The following is a 16544-nucleotide window of genomic DNA, read 5'->3' on the forward strand; positions in this document are numbered from 1 at the left end:
CTTTGAGCAATAATGATAATAATGAGGAAACACATTCAGAGAGATTAAAATCTCTTTTGGGTCCTCTCTCATTCCCTTCCCCAACGTAGTCATTTGCAAAACAATAATTCATAAATTACTATGCATTTGGCTTTGGAACTGAACACAACAGAGACTTGGTCCTGAGAGGAGGTGCAGAGGCATGTGTACATCAATATACTCTGTATTTTTAGGGGCACAAATTAACACAACCCCAATTTACCCAGAAGGCGGTGGAAAGGTCACGATTCACAAAGTGTATGGAAGGCCACAACACCACCCATGAAGGGTTTCCGTAGTGTAGTGGTTATCACGTTCGCCTCACACGCGAAAGGTCCCCGGTTCGAAACCGGGCGGAAACAACTTTAGCCTTCTAAGACTAATTCCTGATGTTTTCCTTAAAAAAAAATTTTTTCCCACACTTTCTTACACATTTTCCCTCCTTTCCTGTCTTGCTGGCTCGGACTGCGGAGCTGAAGCGGCACTATGCAGGGAGTCGGGGGGGCCTGGGGCCCGGCTGCCTGGAGAACTGCACGTCTCGCGAGCGGACAACTGGCTCTCCCGCCTGGAGCGGGCTTGGGTCCCCCGCGGCTCCGGAAGCGCATCCTAGCCGACCCTCGCCTTCCTGTTCCCGCCTTGCGGGTCTCCGCGCTGTTCCCTGCCTAGGTCCACGGCATCCGCGCGACCAGGTCCGTGGTGCCGCGAGACGCGGGTAAGTGCCTCGCGTAACCTAATGTGACACTCTCCCCCGAAAAATAGCGGGTGAGCCCGCGTCCTCCAGATCCTTGGGACCCTCCTGCAGTTTGGCCCTGGTCGTGCAGCAGGGGCCTTGGTCGCCCACAGCCTCGCCCTGCCGACCCCGAGGCGGACCAAGGCGGCCGGCCTGACCGGCACGAGAAGCCCCCGCGGAGGCTAAGGGGCCAAGGGGAGAAGAGAAAGGGAGGGAAGAAGGGGATTTGAAAGGGTTAAACCGCGCAGCCCGGCTAAGGTAAAGCTGTGGTGGGGATTTGGGCGGCCTCGCCTGGGGCTGCGCTCCCCACCTTCCAGGGCGTCACCTTCGGGGAACCCCCATCGAGAAGAGCCGGCCGAGGCTTCCACCACTTTTGCCCTTGTGTTTTCCTCGTCAAAAGAAAAAAAGGATCCCGAATTGAAAAGAAAGGCTAACTATGGATTTTGCGTCTTGGTTTGCAACTTGAGAAATGGTACTGGTGGCACCTGTTTAAAACCAGGACCTGTCCTCTTATAGGTGGCTCTGATTGCTGTCGGACACGTGGCCTGCTTCCATGTTAACTGGATTATTCAGACGGTTTTGTGGGAAAGATGTCTTATAATTCCACCTAAAAGCCTCGGGTAAATCCTCGGGATTTCTTTCATAGATATTCTATTAATGTAACTATTATTAGTATTTCTGTGGGTTAGCCAACCCTGGCCTTTCAGACCACATTGTTCTAGGTTCCCTCTATTCACTGATGTGACTATTATAATTTTATAACCGTAAGAAAAGAAAGTTCAATTCTTATCTAATGAGCTGTTTTCTTTTTCTTTTTCTTTAAACAGGCTGCTGTAAAGGCATTCCCTTTCGCAGCCTATCACCTCTCCATTTTCATACCTTCTCTAAATGACCCAGACTTTTTTCATGTCCCTTGTTAGCAGAATAATAAACTTGGGCCTATGCTTGTAGCACTTTATCTAAGGCATTTTCGTTTAACCCCTCCCCCCACTACCACCTAGAAATACAAGTGAGTTAATGTACTCTGAAAGGGGATGAAGGTCGCTGGGAGATGACGGATTTATTCCACACCTTTCTCTGATGCCCTTAGGCAGGCGTGCTTTAGCTGGAAAGCTGACTGTGCCCCAAGCCAACATGTTGTAGAAGGGTGACAGTGTGTTTGGCGCTTATGGTTTACTCCTTTTCAAATGAGGTGCATTCTGGCAGGATACAGCTATAACCCTACCGTTTTAGGTATTCTGTCCTTTCTTACCTTTCCTAACATGCTTTCCACCCTCTTCCTCTTCCATTTAACCCCAGATGGAAGCTCATGCTGCCCCAGTATCAGTAGTACTTAAGGTGTAGAGCAAACACTGAAAAGTGATTGACACCATGTAACTCCTTGCTCCTCTAGCACACTGTCACGTAAAGACAGTCTTCTATGTTATTTTATTTTTTGATTATATCCTTTATTTTCACCTTTCTAAGCTTGATGTCACTTACCTTCTTGCAGGTCTGCCCTCCAAACCCAAGGCACTATCTTGCCACAAACAGAGACAAAGGAAGTGTGGCTTGCAACTCTGGCTTGGGATTGAAACTAGGACCCAGATTAGAAACCCAGATCAGTAATAGCCGAGGGAGTAAGAGGAAGCTGCTGATATGTGCCCTGCATATGTTTGCTGGGAATGGGGGTGGGAGTATAACTATTCAATGAGATGGGATTTTCTCCATGGATTCCTAGACAGACTTTCTATGAAAGAGACAAAACCATGGGAAAAGGATTTTTAGAGATGAACGAGAGTTCAAAATTAGTCTTATCCAACATTTGTCCCAAGTTGCTAAGGTCTTTGCCCTATTCTGTCCCTATTTCTAAGGACAGAGATCAGTGTATTATGTACATTATTTGAAGCAGGGAAATTCTCAGAAGTTCATCTCTCAGGAGATTTTAGCACACCCACATCTGCTAATCTTACTCAGCATAGGCATTTTTCTATTGCAGAAGAAAAATACTATTTGCTTTTTATTTCACTATTAGTTTAAAGTTATTTCTGCTAGTTTAAGCTCCACTGCTCTTTTTGTAATGAAAAAATGTAAGTGTTCATAGTTAACAAAAGAATTTTAAGCCAGGATGGAGCAGATGTTCTCTCTGATCTGCAGCTGCTGAGGGAGAGATGCCTTTCTGCATTATAAAACAAGCAATCTGGTTAAATGAGGTAAATTGAATATTTTCATAAGACTTCAGTCCAGTTCTGCACAGGGTGAAGATGTGTGATTTGGAACTTTCACTAACTTCTACATTAATATAATTTTATTCTTGGAAGTGTTATTTTTACAAAGAGTATCAGTCTTAATTTCTTGTCATGGTGATATCATGGAAATTCATCTCTGAATCCTGAAAAGTTATAAAAATTACTTGCAATATTTATATGTCAGTTAATAATATTCTTCCACAAAAGCATGATGAAATATTTGTAATTCAATGGCTCTTTTATGTTTTGTTACTTAAGCAAATAATTTAAGTTAGCGCCACTGTGTGGTCAGCTTTCCTCCTTCCCCACTCCTCCTTGGCCGTTATGGAAATAACCTTTTATCCTCTGGCCCTTTTCATTATTTGTGTATCTTTTTCCTACATTTGTAAGGTATCTGGAGAGTCAGCTGCCTCATCTCCTGATCAGCGTGTTAAAGGTGAGTTTCAAGGAACTAATCCATCTTCGTGTATTAAGATACAGCATCCAGCCAGTGGCCCATTTTCCTTGAATTTATCTTTATTGTCACCTGCTGTGTTTTGGCCTTTGACACATGGTGATCATGGCCTTTCTGCTTGGGATGGATTGCAAGGAATCAACCTTGAGGGACAGTGAGCCCAGGAAACAGACTATGTGAGCATTCCCACACCTGGGGATGGGCTGGCAAGCAATTGTGAAATCAGGTGGAAGGAGAATGGTATAGAGCATTTATTCTTTGGGGAAGTATGTCCTAGCACAAAAACTCACCCTTTGGTTTCCTCTCTCATGTTCTGGCAATAAAAAGGCCATATATGCAAAACATTAAGAATGACCTTATCGTTTATTGTCCAACTGAGACTTTTTCTTTTTTTTAAACATGGACAGGCACCGGGAATCTAACGCAGATCTTCTGCAAGGCAGACAAGTCTGCCACTGAGCCACGGCTTCCGGTCCTCAACTGGGACATTTTTGAGAATGAAAGAGAACACTGTTAATAATTATGCTAGGACAGTAGGCATAAACTAAGTCACCCCAGTATTGGAATAGAAGTGATTTTAATGCCATAAAATAGCTCTCAATATTGGTTCCTTTGTTGTAAGAACAGCTCTCTCTTCTCAACCATTCTTTTTTTTTTCAATTAGTAAAGAAATTGGCTTATTGAGGGTAACAGGATGCAAACAATATAAAAATTAATTGACTTTTATTCCAGTGCTTATCAAATGGGACTTGCTTTTTATTTGTACATTTTCTAAGCACTTTCAAATCCTTATCTAGAGGGAAGCTGTGGGGCAAATTCCTTAAGTGATTCTTCAGATAATCCTCATGAAGGTGGGGAGAATTAATTCCTTGCTTCTCCCTACTTTCCCTTCTGCTTCCTGTGTACTTCAAAGTAGTCAGTGTACATATGGTGAGCCCAACAATTAGCAAAAAAGAAAGCTCTAGAAGCCCACTTTGCCATCTTGACACTGGTCCAGATTCTTCATTATTTTGTCCACAGCCAGAGGTCTTTCTGATTTTCCAGAAATCTGGGGAATACTCTCAGGTCCTCCTTTGTTAAGTAGCCTTTATCCCCAGCAAATTTGTGAAATGTAAGCATCATGGTTTCCTTGACATGTCCCATTTGAGATGACATTTTGTTGAGGTCTGTTGAAACCTTGGCTGGGAGGTATGGGGCAGTTGCTCTGGTAGCTAGGAGGTGGAGTCAGTCCCCACCCATTCCTTTTATAGGGGGCTCCTATGCTCACCCTCAGGATTTTCTCTAGATAACATCTAGAAATAAAATTTCTTCAGATAACACCACATTGTTTTCCAGAGTGAATATACTAATTTATATGCATATATACCCCAGCAGTAAATGTGTGGTTTGATTGTTCCACATTTGCTAAGCCGTTGATATTTTCAGACCCTTAGCTTTCACCAATTTAGTGGTTGTAAAATGTTATCTCCTGTGGTTTTAATATGCATTTCCCATCTTACTAATGAGGTTGAGCATATTATCATGTGTCCATTCACCATTCTTTTCTCATGGATTTATAGGAGTTATTTATATGTTATGGGTTCTGATCCTTTGTCAGTTATATGTGTTACAAATATCTTTGTACAGTTGGTAGCTTATCTTTTATTATTTTAATGGTATTTTTTTGATAAATACAAGTTAAATTTAATAATGTCAAATTTGGCTTTTAATGTAATTTTGTCAGTCTTTCCTTATTTGGTTTATACTTTATGTGTCCTGTTAATGAAATCTTTTCCAGAGCAGCCTGAGGGACATAGAAGCACCCCTTGGACTAGCAAAGCCACCCACTGTTGCCACCATGCCTAAAAGAAAGGCAAAAGGAGATGCTAAAGGTGACAAAGCAAAGGGGAAGGATGAGCCACAGAGGAGATCAGCACGGTTGTCTGCTAAACCTGCCCCTCCAAAACCAGAGCCCAGGCCTAAAAAAGCCCCAGCAAAGAAGGGAGAGAAGCTGCCCAGAGGGAGAAAGGGAAAAGCTGATGCTGGCAAAGATGGGAACAACCCTGGAAAAAACAGAGATGCCTCCACAGCCCAGGCACAGAAAGTGGAAGGCCCTGAAGATGCCAAGTGAAGCATACATTTTTGATAGCTTTGTACTTGTAGTGACTATTGTTTGAAATACTGTGGGGTTTTTTTAGTCAAGTTTTATAAAAATGTAGAAATTTGGTTTATCTTTTTGTTGTTGTTGTTAGCACACAGAATGCTACAATGTTGTCTTTTGTAGAAAGGTCAAATACCTTTAATATTATGAAACTCAGAAGACATACCGAAATGGGGGAAAATAGAATTTTCTGTCTTTGATTTGGAAGATTGTTCTTGGTTCCCAGGAAGAATTCTTCAACATTTTGGCACAGAATCCTTGTCATGTGGGGAAAGAAAACGTCATGTTCTCTTCTCCTTCCCTGATGCTATCAGCATAGACTTGAGACAAGTGTGTTGATAAGGCCCTGGCACCCCCAAAAGCAACTGTGTTAGGTAACAACGCTCAGACAGTACAGATTTCTGGTGATGACATCAAGATCGTGTCATTCAAAAGAGCCAAGATTCCTGTTTTTAGTTCGTGGATTGCCCCACTGAGAATCCTGCTTTTTAGTTCATTTCCTCTGTATCAAAGTTGCCCTATGAATAGCTCTTAAACTATGTGCTTCATGTGAAATGGCCACCCAGATTGAAAAGTTTTCCTGCTGAAAGCAGCAAAAAAGGACTTTGTTAAATTTTACAGTGACTTTTGGGGGAGGGGAGTTTGGAAGTTGTAAAATATTAGTAATTGTTGCCTTGCCCTGGAAGTAACATGACTACTTTTGTAAAGTAACTTACAGAGCCAGATACAAATTGGCTTGGAGAGGGGATGGAATCATTTCCTACTGGATGTCATTAAGATAGTCTCCAGTTTTGACTTGTAAACGTTTTATAGTTTTGCTTTTCACGTTTGCCCTTAGTTTACCCTCAGCTGATTTATGTGAAAAGTGTGAGGCAGAAATCCTGTTTAATATTTTTTCCATATGGAAAGTAGTTGCCTCAGATCCATTTACTGAAAAGTTCATCCTTTCCCTACTGATCTGTAATGCTGACTCTCATAAACCAGGTTTCTTTGAGGGGGGTGGTGTGAGGGAGGTGGGTCTGTTGTTGGGCCTCGTTCTGATACACTGATCAATCCGACTAACCTCCGGCCGGTATAAACGCTCCTGATTACTGCAGCATTAGAACAAGTTCCTTATATCTCAGAGGGTAAATCCCACCTCTACCCCCAACATCACACCAAATTTTTCTTCCTTGGAAGTATGTTGATTCTTCTTATCCAAGTGCTCTTTCATGAAACTTCTAGAATTAGATTGACAAGCTCTACATTAAACAAACAAAAACTCTGTCTTCCAATCTGTGAACATGGTATAGCTTTCCATTTATTTGGGCCTTTTAAATGTCAATAAAGTTTTATGATTTTCTCCATAAATATCTTCTTTTGTTAACTTGTAGAGATTTTAGACTTTTTAATGCAATTTTATATGGTATAGTTTTAGTTATTACATTTTCTATTTTATGCTATTGTGGCTTTTGGTAAGCAGCAAATTTGCTAAACTCGTTAATTCTTATATCAGTTTGGTTCAGATTTTCTAAATAGTCATCTTTTGTGTATACAAGCAGTTTTGTTTTGTTTTTTTTCAATCCTTATACTTTTTATTCCTTTATACTAATAGGCATTGCCAGGGTGCTGAGGATACACCAGTCAACAAAGGAAAATCTGTTTTTATGATGCTTATGTTCTAGCGAGCAGGGATAGAAAATAAATACATTTGTGTGCAAGAAATGTTAGAGGGTGCTATTTAGATAGGATGGTTAGGTAAGTCCTTTCTTGGTGAGATGACATTTGAGCAGATCCCTTAATGAAGTAAGAGAACAAAAGATGTGAATTCTGAGAGGAAAACATTTCAGTAGAGGGAATAGGAAGTGCAAAGAGATGACATGGAAATGTACTTGGCATACTAAACAAGAATAAAAGGAAGCAAAAGTGGCTGGATTAGAGGTAGGGTGGGTAAGAGTGATGACTGATAATCCCTCAAAACTGGGGCATTGTCCCAGAAAGCTGGAAAGAAGAGGGAGGGAACCTTATTTAACCATATTTGCCCTTGTCCTTCTCCATTTTATCCTCAACAGTGGTCACCATGATGCTTCTAAAATGTACCATGTCACTCCTCAAAACTCTCCAATGGATTCCAGGTCTGAAAACCAGGATCACAAAAATGACCTAGAAAAGCCCACAGGCTTTGCCCAGAAGGGTCCTTAGTGTCCCACATTTAGTCCCTACTCCCCTGGGACTCACATCAATCCTTTCAGAGGTGGGAAGTGGGGGCCGTGGGGTTCTCTCCCTGTACTGCTTCCTCAGTCCACTTGTAGACCTTTGCTCTGGCTTCACACCCCGGCTCTTAGCCCAATCATCTTTGATGGAATTTGGGTAGAAGGAGATTGGCAGTGAATATACACAAGGACCTTTTAAGTGCTAGGAGGCACTCTGGCCACATGATGAAGACCTCAGAAATATGTTTTTAAAAGCATTTTAAAAATTCAGAAACAATTACAAGAAAAACAACTATATGAAAAAATAATCAAAAAAGAATTTTCAATATGCATATGTGTGCTTCTTTATTAATATTTTAAAGACCCATTTCATAACTCCCGTAATTCTGAAATAGCCAAGTATGAGATATTTGTAACAACTATAATATGGTAAAATATCTATGATTTTCCTTGGTGATAAAGCCACAGCTACTACCCTCTGACAGTGGTTTGTTGCCTATATTCACAAGTGAAGCAAATGTTAAATTTCAGAGGTTAGGCTAAATTTTTCCCCATCCAAGTTCTCCAGTCTCCAAGTTAAGAGACACTGCAAAAGAGCTTAACTGCCTGACACGTTGAAAGCCCTCCATAAACCTAGGTATTAGTAATTTAATTACTACTCTCATTCCTGTTCAAATTTCTTTTAGGCAAGCGTGATATTGAGAAGTGATCATTTGAGAATTAAATCATTCATTTGAAAGTTAAACACCTCAAGATTCCTCAGTGGAGTGTCAGGGAATGCTGTACTCCTAGGGACAAAATTACGTAAAACTCTTCCTTGTACAGGGAAAATAATGTCAAGACAAACGGCGAGAGAAGAACCCAAATACTACTTCTGAGAGGTACTCTTTGCTTCATGCAATAATTGCATCTCACAAACCAGGTACAAGGAGCTGTGCTGGGCAATGTGATGGGAGTACAAAGATAAATCAGTTCAGTCCATTAATTCAGTCAGTTCGACTTGGGAACTAAAAGAGTGCTATCACACACCCCAGCTGAGCTATAAAGGAAGGGTAATAAATCTGGTGAGTATAGGGGATGGAGCAAGGATAGCAAAAGGGGGAAAAAAGGCAGGCTTTGGGAAGGAACATCTGTTTTAAGCAAACATTTATAGAGCTTTGATTGTGTGCCCTCACCAGAGTGAGGAGTCATTCCACTCTCAGAGAAAGGGCAACAGCTCTCCCATCTGCAGAAAGGGGAAAAAACAAAAGGGAAAGCTCCGGTTTGATTCTGTAGTCCCTAATCATCCATCCTCCCAAGAAAGGCCTCAAAGGAAGGCATGACCTTTGTTCGGAAGACCCCTTGAAAGTGCCCAGACCTTTTTTTCCACTGACCTGGAAGCCACAGGTAGGTTAAGGTTAGAAGAAGCATAAGGAACAAAGAAGGGAATAAAGAGAGGAGAACAATCAGAGGCATAGCTCATTCAAAAAGGGCCTTCGTTCCCTTGCAAGGGATATTAGATTTTACCCTGCTTGTCTGGAAAGTTTTAAGACTGGGGGAAGCCCGTTCAGATTTGCATTTTACAAAACCTCTGCATCATCTTGCCTCTGTATGGTTGAATTGGGGAAGGGAGATATTGGAAGCGGAGGCTTCCTGCCTGTAAAATGTACTCGTTTATTCAAGATTAGAAAGTAGAAGTTTCCAGGGAATGCACTGTTCAACTGCCCACTGTGCTAAAAAGGGAGTTATGAGAAGACAATTGCCATTGTTGCCACAGAGATGGCAAGAACCTAAATTTGGCTGGTAGGATGGGAGTAAAGAAGGAAAGACCATTTCACAAATGTCCCTGCATCTCTCCCCCTTAAATATTTAAAAGGTAGACTTGGCAATGGATTGGATGGAGGGGGTGGGGCTGTGAGGGAAAGGAAGTAGTGTTGGGGAAGGCACTCAAATTTCTAGCTTTGAATGTATGCGAATGTAACCACAGGGAATACAGAAGAAAGAAGAGGGGAAGGGAGGACTGAAGAGTGTTAAGAAATGTGAAGGATCTGAGATTTTATCCAATTTGCAAGCTAACAAGTTAGCCTGCCGCAGTTTCATGGATGCTGGTAGAATACATGAGACTCCAGGTCAGAGACAAAAGACAGTTTATTATTCACAGACAGATTACCAGCATTTTTGCTCTGGTTCTCTACTTCTAATTCATATAAATGCCATATCATCTTACAGGGCCAGATGATATCTGAAAATACAATGGATTGTATTAAGAAGAGAAATTCTAAATTTAGGGATCCCAATTCTTTTATAAGCATGCCCACCCATTGACGAGAGAATCCAGAACAAAGCCGAGTCAGTGCCTCACCAGCAAGATGCATAGAAATGCGAGACCCGTGGAGATTTATCTCACAACAATGAGCTCTGTTTTAAGTAGTTGAGTTTTAGGTGTTTGAAGATATTCAACTTAATGGAGACAAATAGACATACAGGTTTAGAGATCAGGAGAATGGTACAGATTGGAAATGTGATGTGTCTGTTACTACAGTGCCATTTTATAGCTGTGTAACTTAAATTCTTTACTGTTGGAACTGGAGTAACATCCTTGGTAAATCTGTCAAGCAATCAAGCACCTTGTTGCTGGAGTGCAGACAACAACCTGCACAGTAGGGCTGGAGTTCCTGCCCGCTAAGTTTCAGGTTGCTAAATGTAAAAGTTCAAGTGGTTGTCTTCTGTTTCTATCCCAAACTTCCCAAAGACGGTACAGAAGGGGAGCCTTTTGCCTCTCATTTAACCACATATTTTTAAGGGCCTTCAAAATTCCTGGTATAAGGATAAGTCCTTCATCTTCCCAAAAGGTGTGGCAGCTCAACATTTATTATTTTACCACTTGGCACACTCTCTGAGACCATGTTGGAATCATTTTGAAAGTAATATTCAATCTTTTGACCTCTTCACCCCCTAATTTTAAAAAGTTGTGAGAGAGAGTTGCCCTGTGTTCTAGTTTGCTAGCTGCTGGAATGCAATATACCAGAAACGGAATGGCTTTTAAAAAGGGAAATTTAATGAGTTGCTAGTTTGCAGATCTAAGGCCGAGAAAATGTCCCAATTAAAACAAGTCTATAGAAATGTCCAATCAAAGGCATCCAGGGAAAGATACCTTGGTTCAAGAAGGCCAATGAAGTTCAGGGTCTCTCTCTCAAGTGAGACGGCACATGGCGAACACAGTCAGGGCTTCTCTCTCAGCTGGAAGGGCACATGGCAAATACGGCGTCATCTGCTAGTTTTCTCTCCTGGCTTCCTATTTCATGAAGCTCCCTGAGAGGCGTTTTCCTTCTTCATCTCCAAAGGTCACAGGCTGGTGGACTCTCTGCTTCATGGTGCTGCAGCATTCTCTGCTCTCTCTGAATCTCTCATTTTCCAAAATGTTTCCTCTTTTATAGGACTTCAGAAACTAATCAAGACCCATTCAAATAGGTGGAGACATGTCATCCCCTAATCCAGTTTAACAACCATTCTTAACTAAATCACATCAACCAGGGAGATGATCTCATTACAGTTTCAAACATACAGTATTGAATAGAGATTATTCTACCTCTATGAAATGGAATTTATATTAAAACATGGCTTTTCTTAGGGGGCATACTTCCTTCCAAACCAGCACACCCTGTTATATTTAAAGTTAATGAAAGTTTCTCTTTTATTTAAGAAGGAATTATAAAGAAACTTTGGAGTCACAAGTGAACTTGAGTTACCCTGAGAGATAGGAAAAGCTTTCTTCTACAGTTATGTGGTCTTACCAAAATAAGGTAATAGGCACAGGTTTCTCATGTGACTCTAATAGCAATAATAATAATAATAATAGTCACACTGGGTGATTTCTATAGTATTTTTCTTGTGGAGAAATGCTATACTTTCTCTGAGGACTTAGCTCAAGACTCTCAGTTATGAGACTGACATGCTGCCTACTGTGCTGAGAAACAACAGCCAGCAAGTATTCAGTTATTTCTTTTTAGTGGTGTGTAGCTCATTTGATGATTTTTAATAGAAAGGGAAAATCTAATTTCTCTGCTATCTTCTGGACACATTAGCCTGAAATTTCTGCTTTTGTTACCAATTATTTTTGGGCTGGTCACCAAAAGTGGATCTCCTGTTCGGTGTTGCTCACACCAATAGAACAAAACCAGGTTTGGTAAAATAAAACAGCACTTTATCCTTTGGCCAAAGAATGGAGACGGGTGGACTTGTATCTAAAAGGCACCTTCTCCCCAAAGGGAGGTGAGGGGGCATGGCTTAGGTATGTGCAAATGGTCCCACTCAGCACCTTTGCTCTTCCCACCTGCAGTAAGCACTTTTGCACTTTTCGTCTGTACAGTGTTCTTGTAATTACTGGCTTCTTGTGCTTAGTTCCTGAGAACAGCTTCTGAAAGCCAGCATAGCTGGGGCAAACGTTAGATGGAATGACTTTCTGAGCTTAGCTTCTGAAAGCAAGCATAGCTCAGACAAGGGCTGGGTGGTAAATTCTGTAAGTACTAATCCAAGGGTAACACTTCATCCTGGTAACATTTTGTTTCATTCATTGTTTTTTGCAGAGCAGAGACCTGATGTTGGTACTGGTGTACTTAGGTGACTTTTGGCTTTGGGTCACTCAGACTTTGGGTTCTGTTACATGTTGTGGTGGAGAAGTAAACTAAACTTCCAACTTTAGGTCATGGCCTAAAAAAATGTGTTTATAGAACTCAGGGCCTGAGTTCTAAGTGAGGGCACGATGGCTGTAATTTACCTGGGTATCTCCAGGGCTGAGCAAAGTAGGGAGTCAGTAAGGAGCACTCAAATGTAGGGAAGAGAGAATAGTTCTGCGCTTTTGTGGCTTTTCAAGAAAGCATTTAACTTTTGATAACTTTGCTCCCTCTCTGGATGAAATGGGGGTTTTGCTTTGTGTATTGTTCGTTTTTGCTAGGTATGGCTTCCATTCAGCTTCTCATAAGGCTCCTATAAGGTCCTATAGTTGGGGTTCTACGCGGTGCTCAGCATTTCCCCTATGACTCTCCGAATCGAGTTTAGTTTCTCAAAATTTATTGGGATAAAAATGGGAACGAATTGGAGGGAGGCAAAACGGATAGCCGCCCGAACAGGGACTTGAACCCTGGACCCTCAGATTAAAAGTCTGATGCTCTACCGACTGAGCTATCCGGGCTCATGCTGAGGGAGGATTTCGTGCATGCCTGTGGGCAACTCACCAGATGCTTTGAACAAGAACTTTATTGTAAAGGTTCAGCTGCAATTCTGGTACGGAGCTAGCCGTTCCGAAAATGCTTGTTAATAACATAATTAGCACAGAAACTCAGGCACAAGACAGCCTTTTTAAAGACTGAACTCTAACCATATTACATTACTTCCAAAGTCTCCCCAAATTCTTTCTTTGTATATATAGATAGAGATACATACTATATATATATATATATACGTGTACTTTATACGTATACGCCCAATCAGGAACAAGCAGAATGCTGGCCTTCGTTTCCCTTGCTTCTCAGAGAAATGTCTAAAATATTCTACATTTGGGCCCAAACAAATGAACAAAATAAGGTTAAAAACAAAAACAAAGCAACAAACCCATTTCATCCGGAGCAGGAGCAAAGTTATCAAAGGAAGTCTATCCAATGCTGGTACTTGAACCACCTCTTCAAGGACGCATTTTGAACACCCGAATGTGGAAGGAGGGACAGAAGGGGCTGTTTGGTCCTGTGCTGGGTCTCGACTGCCTTTAGAGTAAATGAAAAAGGAAAGAAAGAGGCTTGTAAGGGAGTGGCCCACTCTCCTTTTCCTTATCAGAATTCCAGGTAGTTTTGTCTTCAGGGTCTATAGGTTAAGTATTTGGCAGGGGTCTGATGGCTTGAAGGTTTCTGCTGCTTGGAAGATCGATGAATGCTGCCCCCTAACTATTTCAGGTTTTGTTGATTAAATAAAGGAAACTTCAGCTTCAACATTGGGCAAATTCTCTCATTGCAGAAGGGAAAACGGTATTGAAAGAATTGAGGAGAAACACATACGACTCTCGTAGAAGGACGGGGATGTAGCTCAGTGGTAGAGCGCATGCTTCGCATGTATGAGGCCCCGGGTTCGATCCCCGGCATCTCCACCTTCCTCGTTTTTACCCTCCACTCAGAAATCGTGTGCGTACTAGTCAGAAATCGTGTTGTTGTGGATGCGTATATTATTTAAATTGTCAACCCATTATATTTTTTATCCTACTGTTTATTAATGTCCTGCCACATTATTTTACTCCCTGTGACTAGAACTGTATATGCAGAGAGGTAAACAGAATTGCTTAGATATTTTGGAATATCTTTATCTGAAATAAATGGAAACGGTAACGTAAAAAAACACAAGCAATGAAGAATGTCCGAAGAGGAGCGACCTGGACAATTGCCCAGGATGTGCTAGTGAATGGTAATTCGTGGTATCGGGCTGGCTTGTAGGGCAGAAATAAACTTGGTTCTGAGAATACAAAAGGAGTTGGGGCGCGGGAGGAGACGGTATTGTTGGCCCCGAGTCACTGCATCACGGAACGAAAAACTAGGACTAAAGGCTAAGAAAAGATGAAGCTGAGATGGGCGTGGACCCACCAGGCCGAATGCGCCAAACCCTTGGGAGTAGGAAAGCAACACCGAGAATGCTTCTTAATTCTTCTGAAGAATTTTCAAGCCTTCCTGTCAGGTCGGCCGGTTAGCTCAGTTGGTTAGAGCGTGGTGCTAATAACGCCAAGGTCGCGGGTTCGATCCCCGTACGGGCCAGTTTCGTTTTTTTCTTCGTCATAGCAGTGACCGTCGTTTTTAACTCTCTTGTCCTCTTTTCCGAAAATAAGGGAAACCGATTTCCCCCAAAATTTCTGTATAAGACGCACAGTTAGATTTGATGCAAGTAACATTTTGTTGGATCAAAACCTTTCTATGCAATCCAGGAGCGCCGGTTTTCGCAAGTCAGTGTGCTCAAAAACTTTGCTTTAAACACATCTTAGAGGTTAGAATTAAATCCATTCGAAGGAAAGAGAATGTCACCAGTAGTTAGTGGTCAGAACTTGCCCTCGAAATAATGTGAAAACCTAGTTAAACTTTTCCTGAGTGACTGAGAGGCGCAGCGGGTATGAGGAGACAGGCTCGTCTCTCCGTCTGCGCAGCTGAGAGCACTCCTCTCAGACCCAGAGGGAAGTACCGTCCCGAGAGGATTTTCTTGCTGCCTGGATTTCTCAGGCACGAAATGACCGCCGTTCTCCAGAATCTCCTTTGCCCTGCCTCTCAACCTCCTGGTTCCATTTCTTGATTTTACGTCTCCTGAATCCGCCAAAACCGACCTTCCACACCTCAACTGTGTATCTCCTTGAGCCTTGTACCGTTCCTATTTCTTTCGACTATTCGCGACCTCACAGTTGCACGCCATGTCGCGTGAACTTTCTACGGCGAGAGAGGCACTAGAGCTACGGACCCGGTTCCCCACATTTGCTTCCGGCGTACAGCGCCACCGACTCCACGCCGGCCTGGGATGTTGGCAAGGGGGCCTGGGCCAAGTTTCCTTAAAGGAGCTCAGGAGCACTTCGGACCTTGCAGGGCCTTTGCTTCGGTACATCTGGGGAGAGGAAGAGTCCAACTTTCTGCATTTTCAACAAGGGCCACGTTTTGTTGTTGTTCTTTACCCTTCTACAAAGGATAGGTCAAGCGACCTTGAAGAATCAAGGCTTCAACACGATCCTTGCAAGGATTGAGCTGAAGGGAAATGCGGGGAAGTTCAGAGTCGTCGTGATCTGGTTAAAATAATAATAACAAAAATGATGATGGTAAAGTCTGTGATCGATCATTCCCTACTTATACACACACACACTCCCAGATCAAAAAAAAAAAAAAAGAAAAGAAAAAAGCGGAGGCAGTCAGTTATGATTTAGTCAAGCTACAAGGGAAGCTCACTATCTCACCTGGCTCGTTGGTCTAGGGGTATGATTCTCGCTTAGGGTGCGAGAGGTCCCGGGTTCAAATCCCGGACGAGCCCTCTTTTCTTCTGCAAATTGTAGCTCAAAGTAAAACTTCTGGAAGGACGTAAACGGTAGAGCTGCCCTCAAATGAAATTACTATTCCATCATACAGTAGTATGTAAGCCTCATGAGCACGTAGTCCTAACATGTGGCTTGGTTATTCAAATTAAAAGGTGTTTGTTTTGTTTTGCTTTGGTTTCTTTTCAATTTTGGCTTTTCTTCAGTTTTGCATTAGCTCTAGGGTGACTTCCCAAACACAAATATTTTCGACTCTGAGCTTTCAGTTCCAACTTCACGGTTCTAATGATATGAAAGGTGTAACCTCCTACACAATGGGCATCTCGAAATTCAATGCCACCCATCATTCATTTATCGCATCAGAGAAACGGACTTAAATGTAGACATCGAAACACAGGCGTTATTGACTAAGGGTCTTGGAAAATCTGTATGACTTATTTCAACTGTACTCTTTAGGATAGCGTCAAGTATTCCCCTGTCACATAGGAGAGGGAATTCTGCCCGCATATTAAGAGGAACGTGCAGTTTCTGTCTTTCCCTGGAGCATCCAGTAGGTACACACTTATTAAAAGATATTCGCCACCATTATCTGTATGAAGACATTTCCTTTTCTTCATACAGAAAATGACGGTGAGGGAGGGGCTACTACTTAGATTGGATTGTATGATGTGTGAATAAAACTGTTGAAAAATGAGCAGAGAGAAACAAGTGCTAGAGAAAATGTGGAAAGACAGATATACATATTCACTGCTAGTAGGGAAGCTG

The 16544-nt window shown here is 42.1% G+C and overlaps 1 protein-coding gene and 5 non-coding genes across 8 annotated transcripts; 5 read left to right on the plus strand and 1 right to left on the minus strand.

Annotated features, from left to right (window-relative positions):
- Positions 1-288: 288 nt before the first annotated feature.
- On the plus strand, positions 289-6920 carry HMGN4 (high mobility group nucleosomal binding domain 4). 3 transcript variants are annotated; one of them, XM_077143868.1, is made up of 4 exons: positions 622-730; positions 1265-1368; positions 3367-3412; positions 5213-6920. In XM_077143868.1, exon 4 carries the CDS (start codon positions 5268-5270, stop codon positions 5538-5540), a length of 273 nt encoding a protein of 90 aa, XP_076999983.1. In that variant the 5' UTR covers positions 622-730; positions 1265-1368; positions 3367-3412; positions 5213-5267; the 3' UTR covers positions 5541-6920. The 3 variants fall into 3 exon arrangements, with proteins under 3 accessions (XP_076999982.1, XP_076999983.1, XP_076999984.1); XM_077143869.1 differs by having other exon boundaries at positions 648-730; positions 5208-6920; XM_077143867.1 differs by lacking the exon at positions 1265-1368 and having other exon boundaries at positions 289-730; positions 5208-6920.
- On the plus strand, positions 308-380 carry TRNAV-CAC (transfer RNA valine (anticodon CAC)). The gene has a single exon. It is a non-coding gene; the product is annotated as a tRNA-Val (tRNA).
- Positions 6921-12859: 5939 nt separating the features above from the next.
- On the minus strand, positions 12860-12932 carry TRNAK-UUU (transfer RNA lysine (anticodon UUU)). The gene has a single exon. It is a non-coding gene; the product is annotated as a tRNA-Lys (tRNA).
- Positions 12933-13805: 873 nt separating this feature from the next.
- On the plus strand, positions 13806-13877 carry TRNAA-CGC (transfer RNA alanine (anticodon CGC)). Its single transcript has one exon. It is a non-coding gene; the product is annotated as a tRNA-Ala (tRNA).
- Positions 13878-14458: 581 nt separating this feature from the next.
- Positions 14459-14532, plus strand: TRNAI-AAU (transfer RNA isoleucine (anticodon AAU)). Its single transcript has one exon. It is a non-coding gene; the product is annotated as a tRNA-Ile (tRNA).
- A 1174-nt stretch (positions 14533-15706) lies between these two features.
- TRNAP-AGG (transfer RNA proline (anticodon AGG)) lies at positions 15707-15778 on the plus strand. The gene has a single exon. It is a non-coding gene; the product is annotated as a tRNA-Pro (tRNA).
- The last annotated feature ends 766 nt before the right edge of the window (positions 15779-16544 follow it).

Source organism: Tamandua tetradactyla, chromosome 25 (genome assembly GCF_023851605.1).
Source record: "Tamandua tetradactyla isolate mTamTet1 chromosome 25, mTamTet1.pri, whole genome shotgun sequence".
In the NCBI taxonomy this organism is placed as follows: Eukaryota; Metazoa; Chordata; class Mammalia; order Pilosa; family Myrmecophagidae; genus Tamandua; species Tamandua tetradactyla.

Excerpts from the sequence above, each read along its gene's own strand:
- HMGN4 (XM_077143867.1), top strand. The coding sequence starts at position 408 with ATGTTTTCCTTAAAAAAAAATTTTTTCCCACACTTTCTTACACATTTT. Across the intron at positions 731-3,366 it reads CGTGGTGCCGCGAGACGCGG|GTATCTGGAGAGTCAGCTGC; the intron begins GTAAGTGCCTCG and ends TACATTTGTAAG. Across the intron at positions 3,413-5,207 it reads TCCTGATCAGCGTGTTAAAG|AGCAGCCTGAGGGACATAGA; the intron begins GTGAGTTTCAAG and ends AATCTTTTCCAG.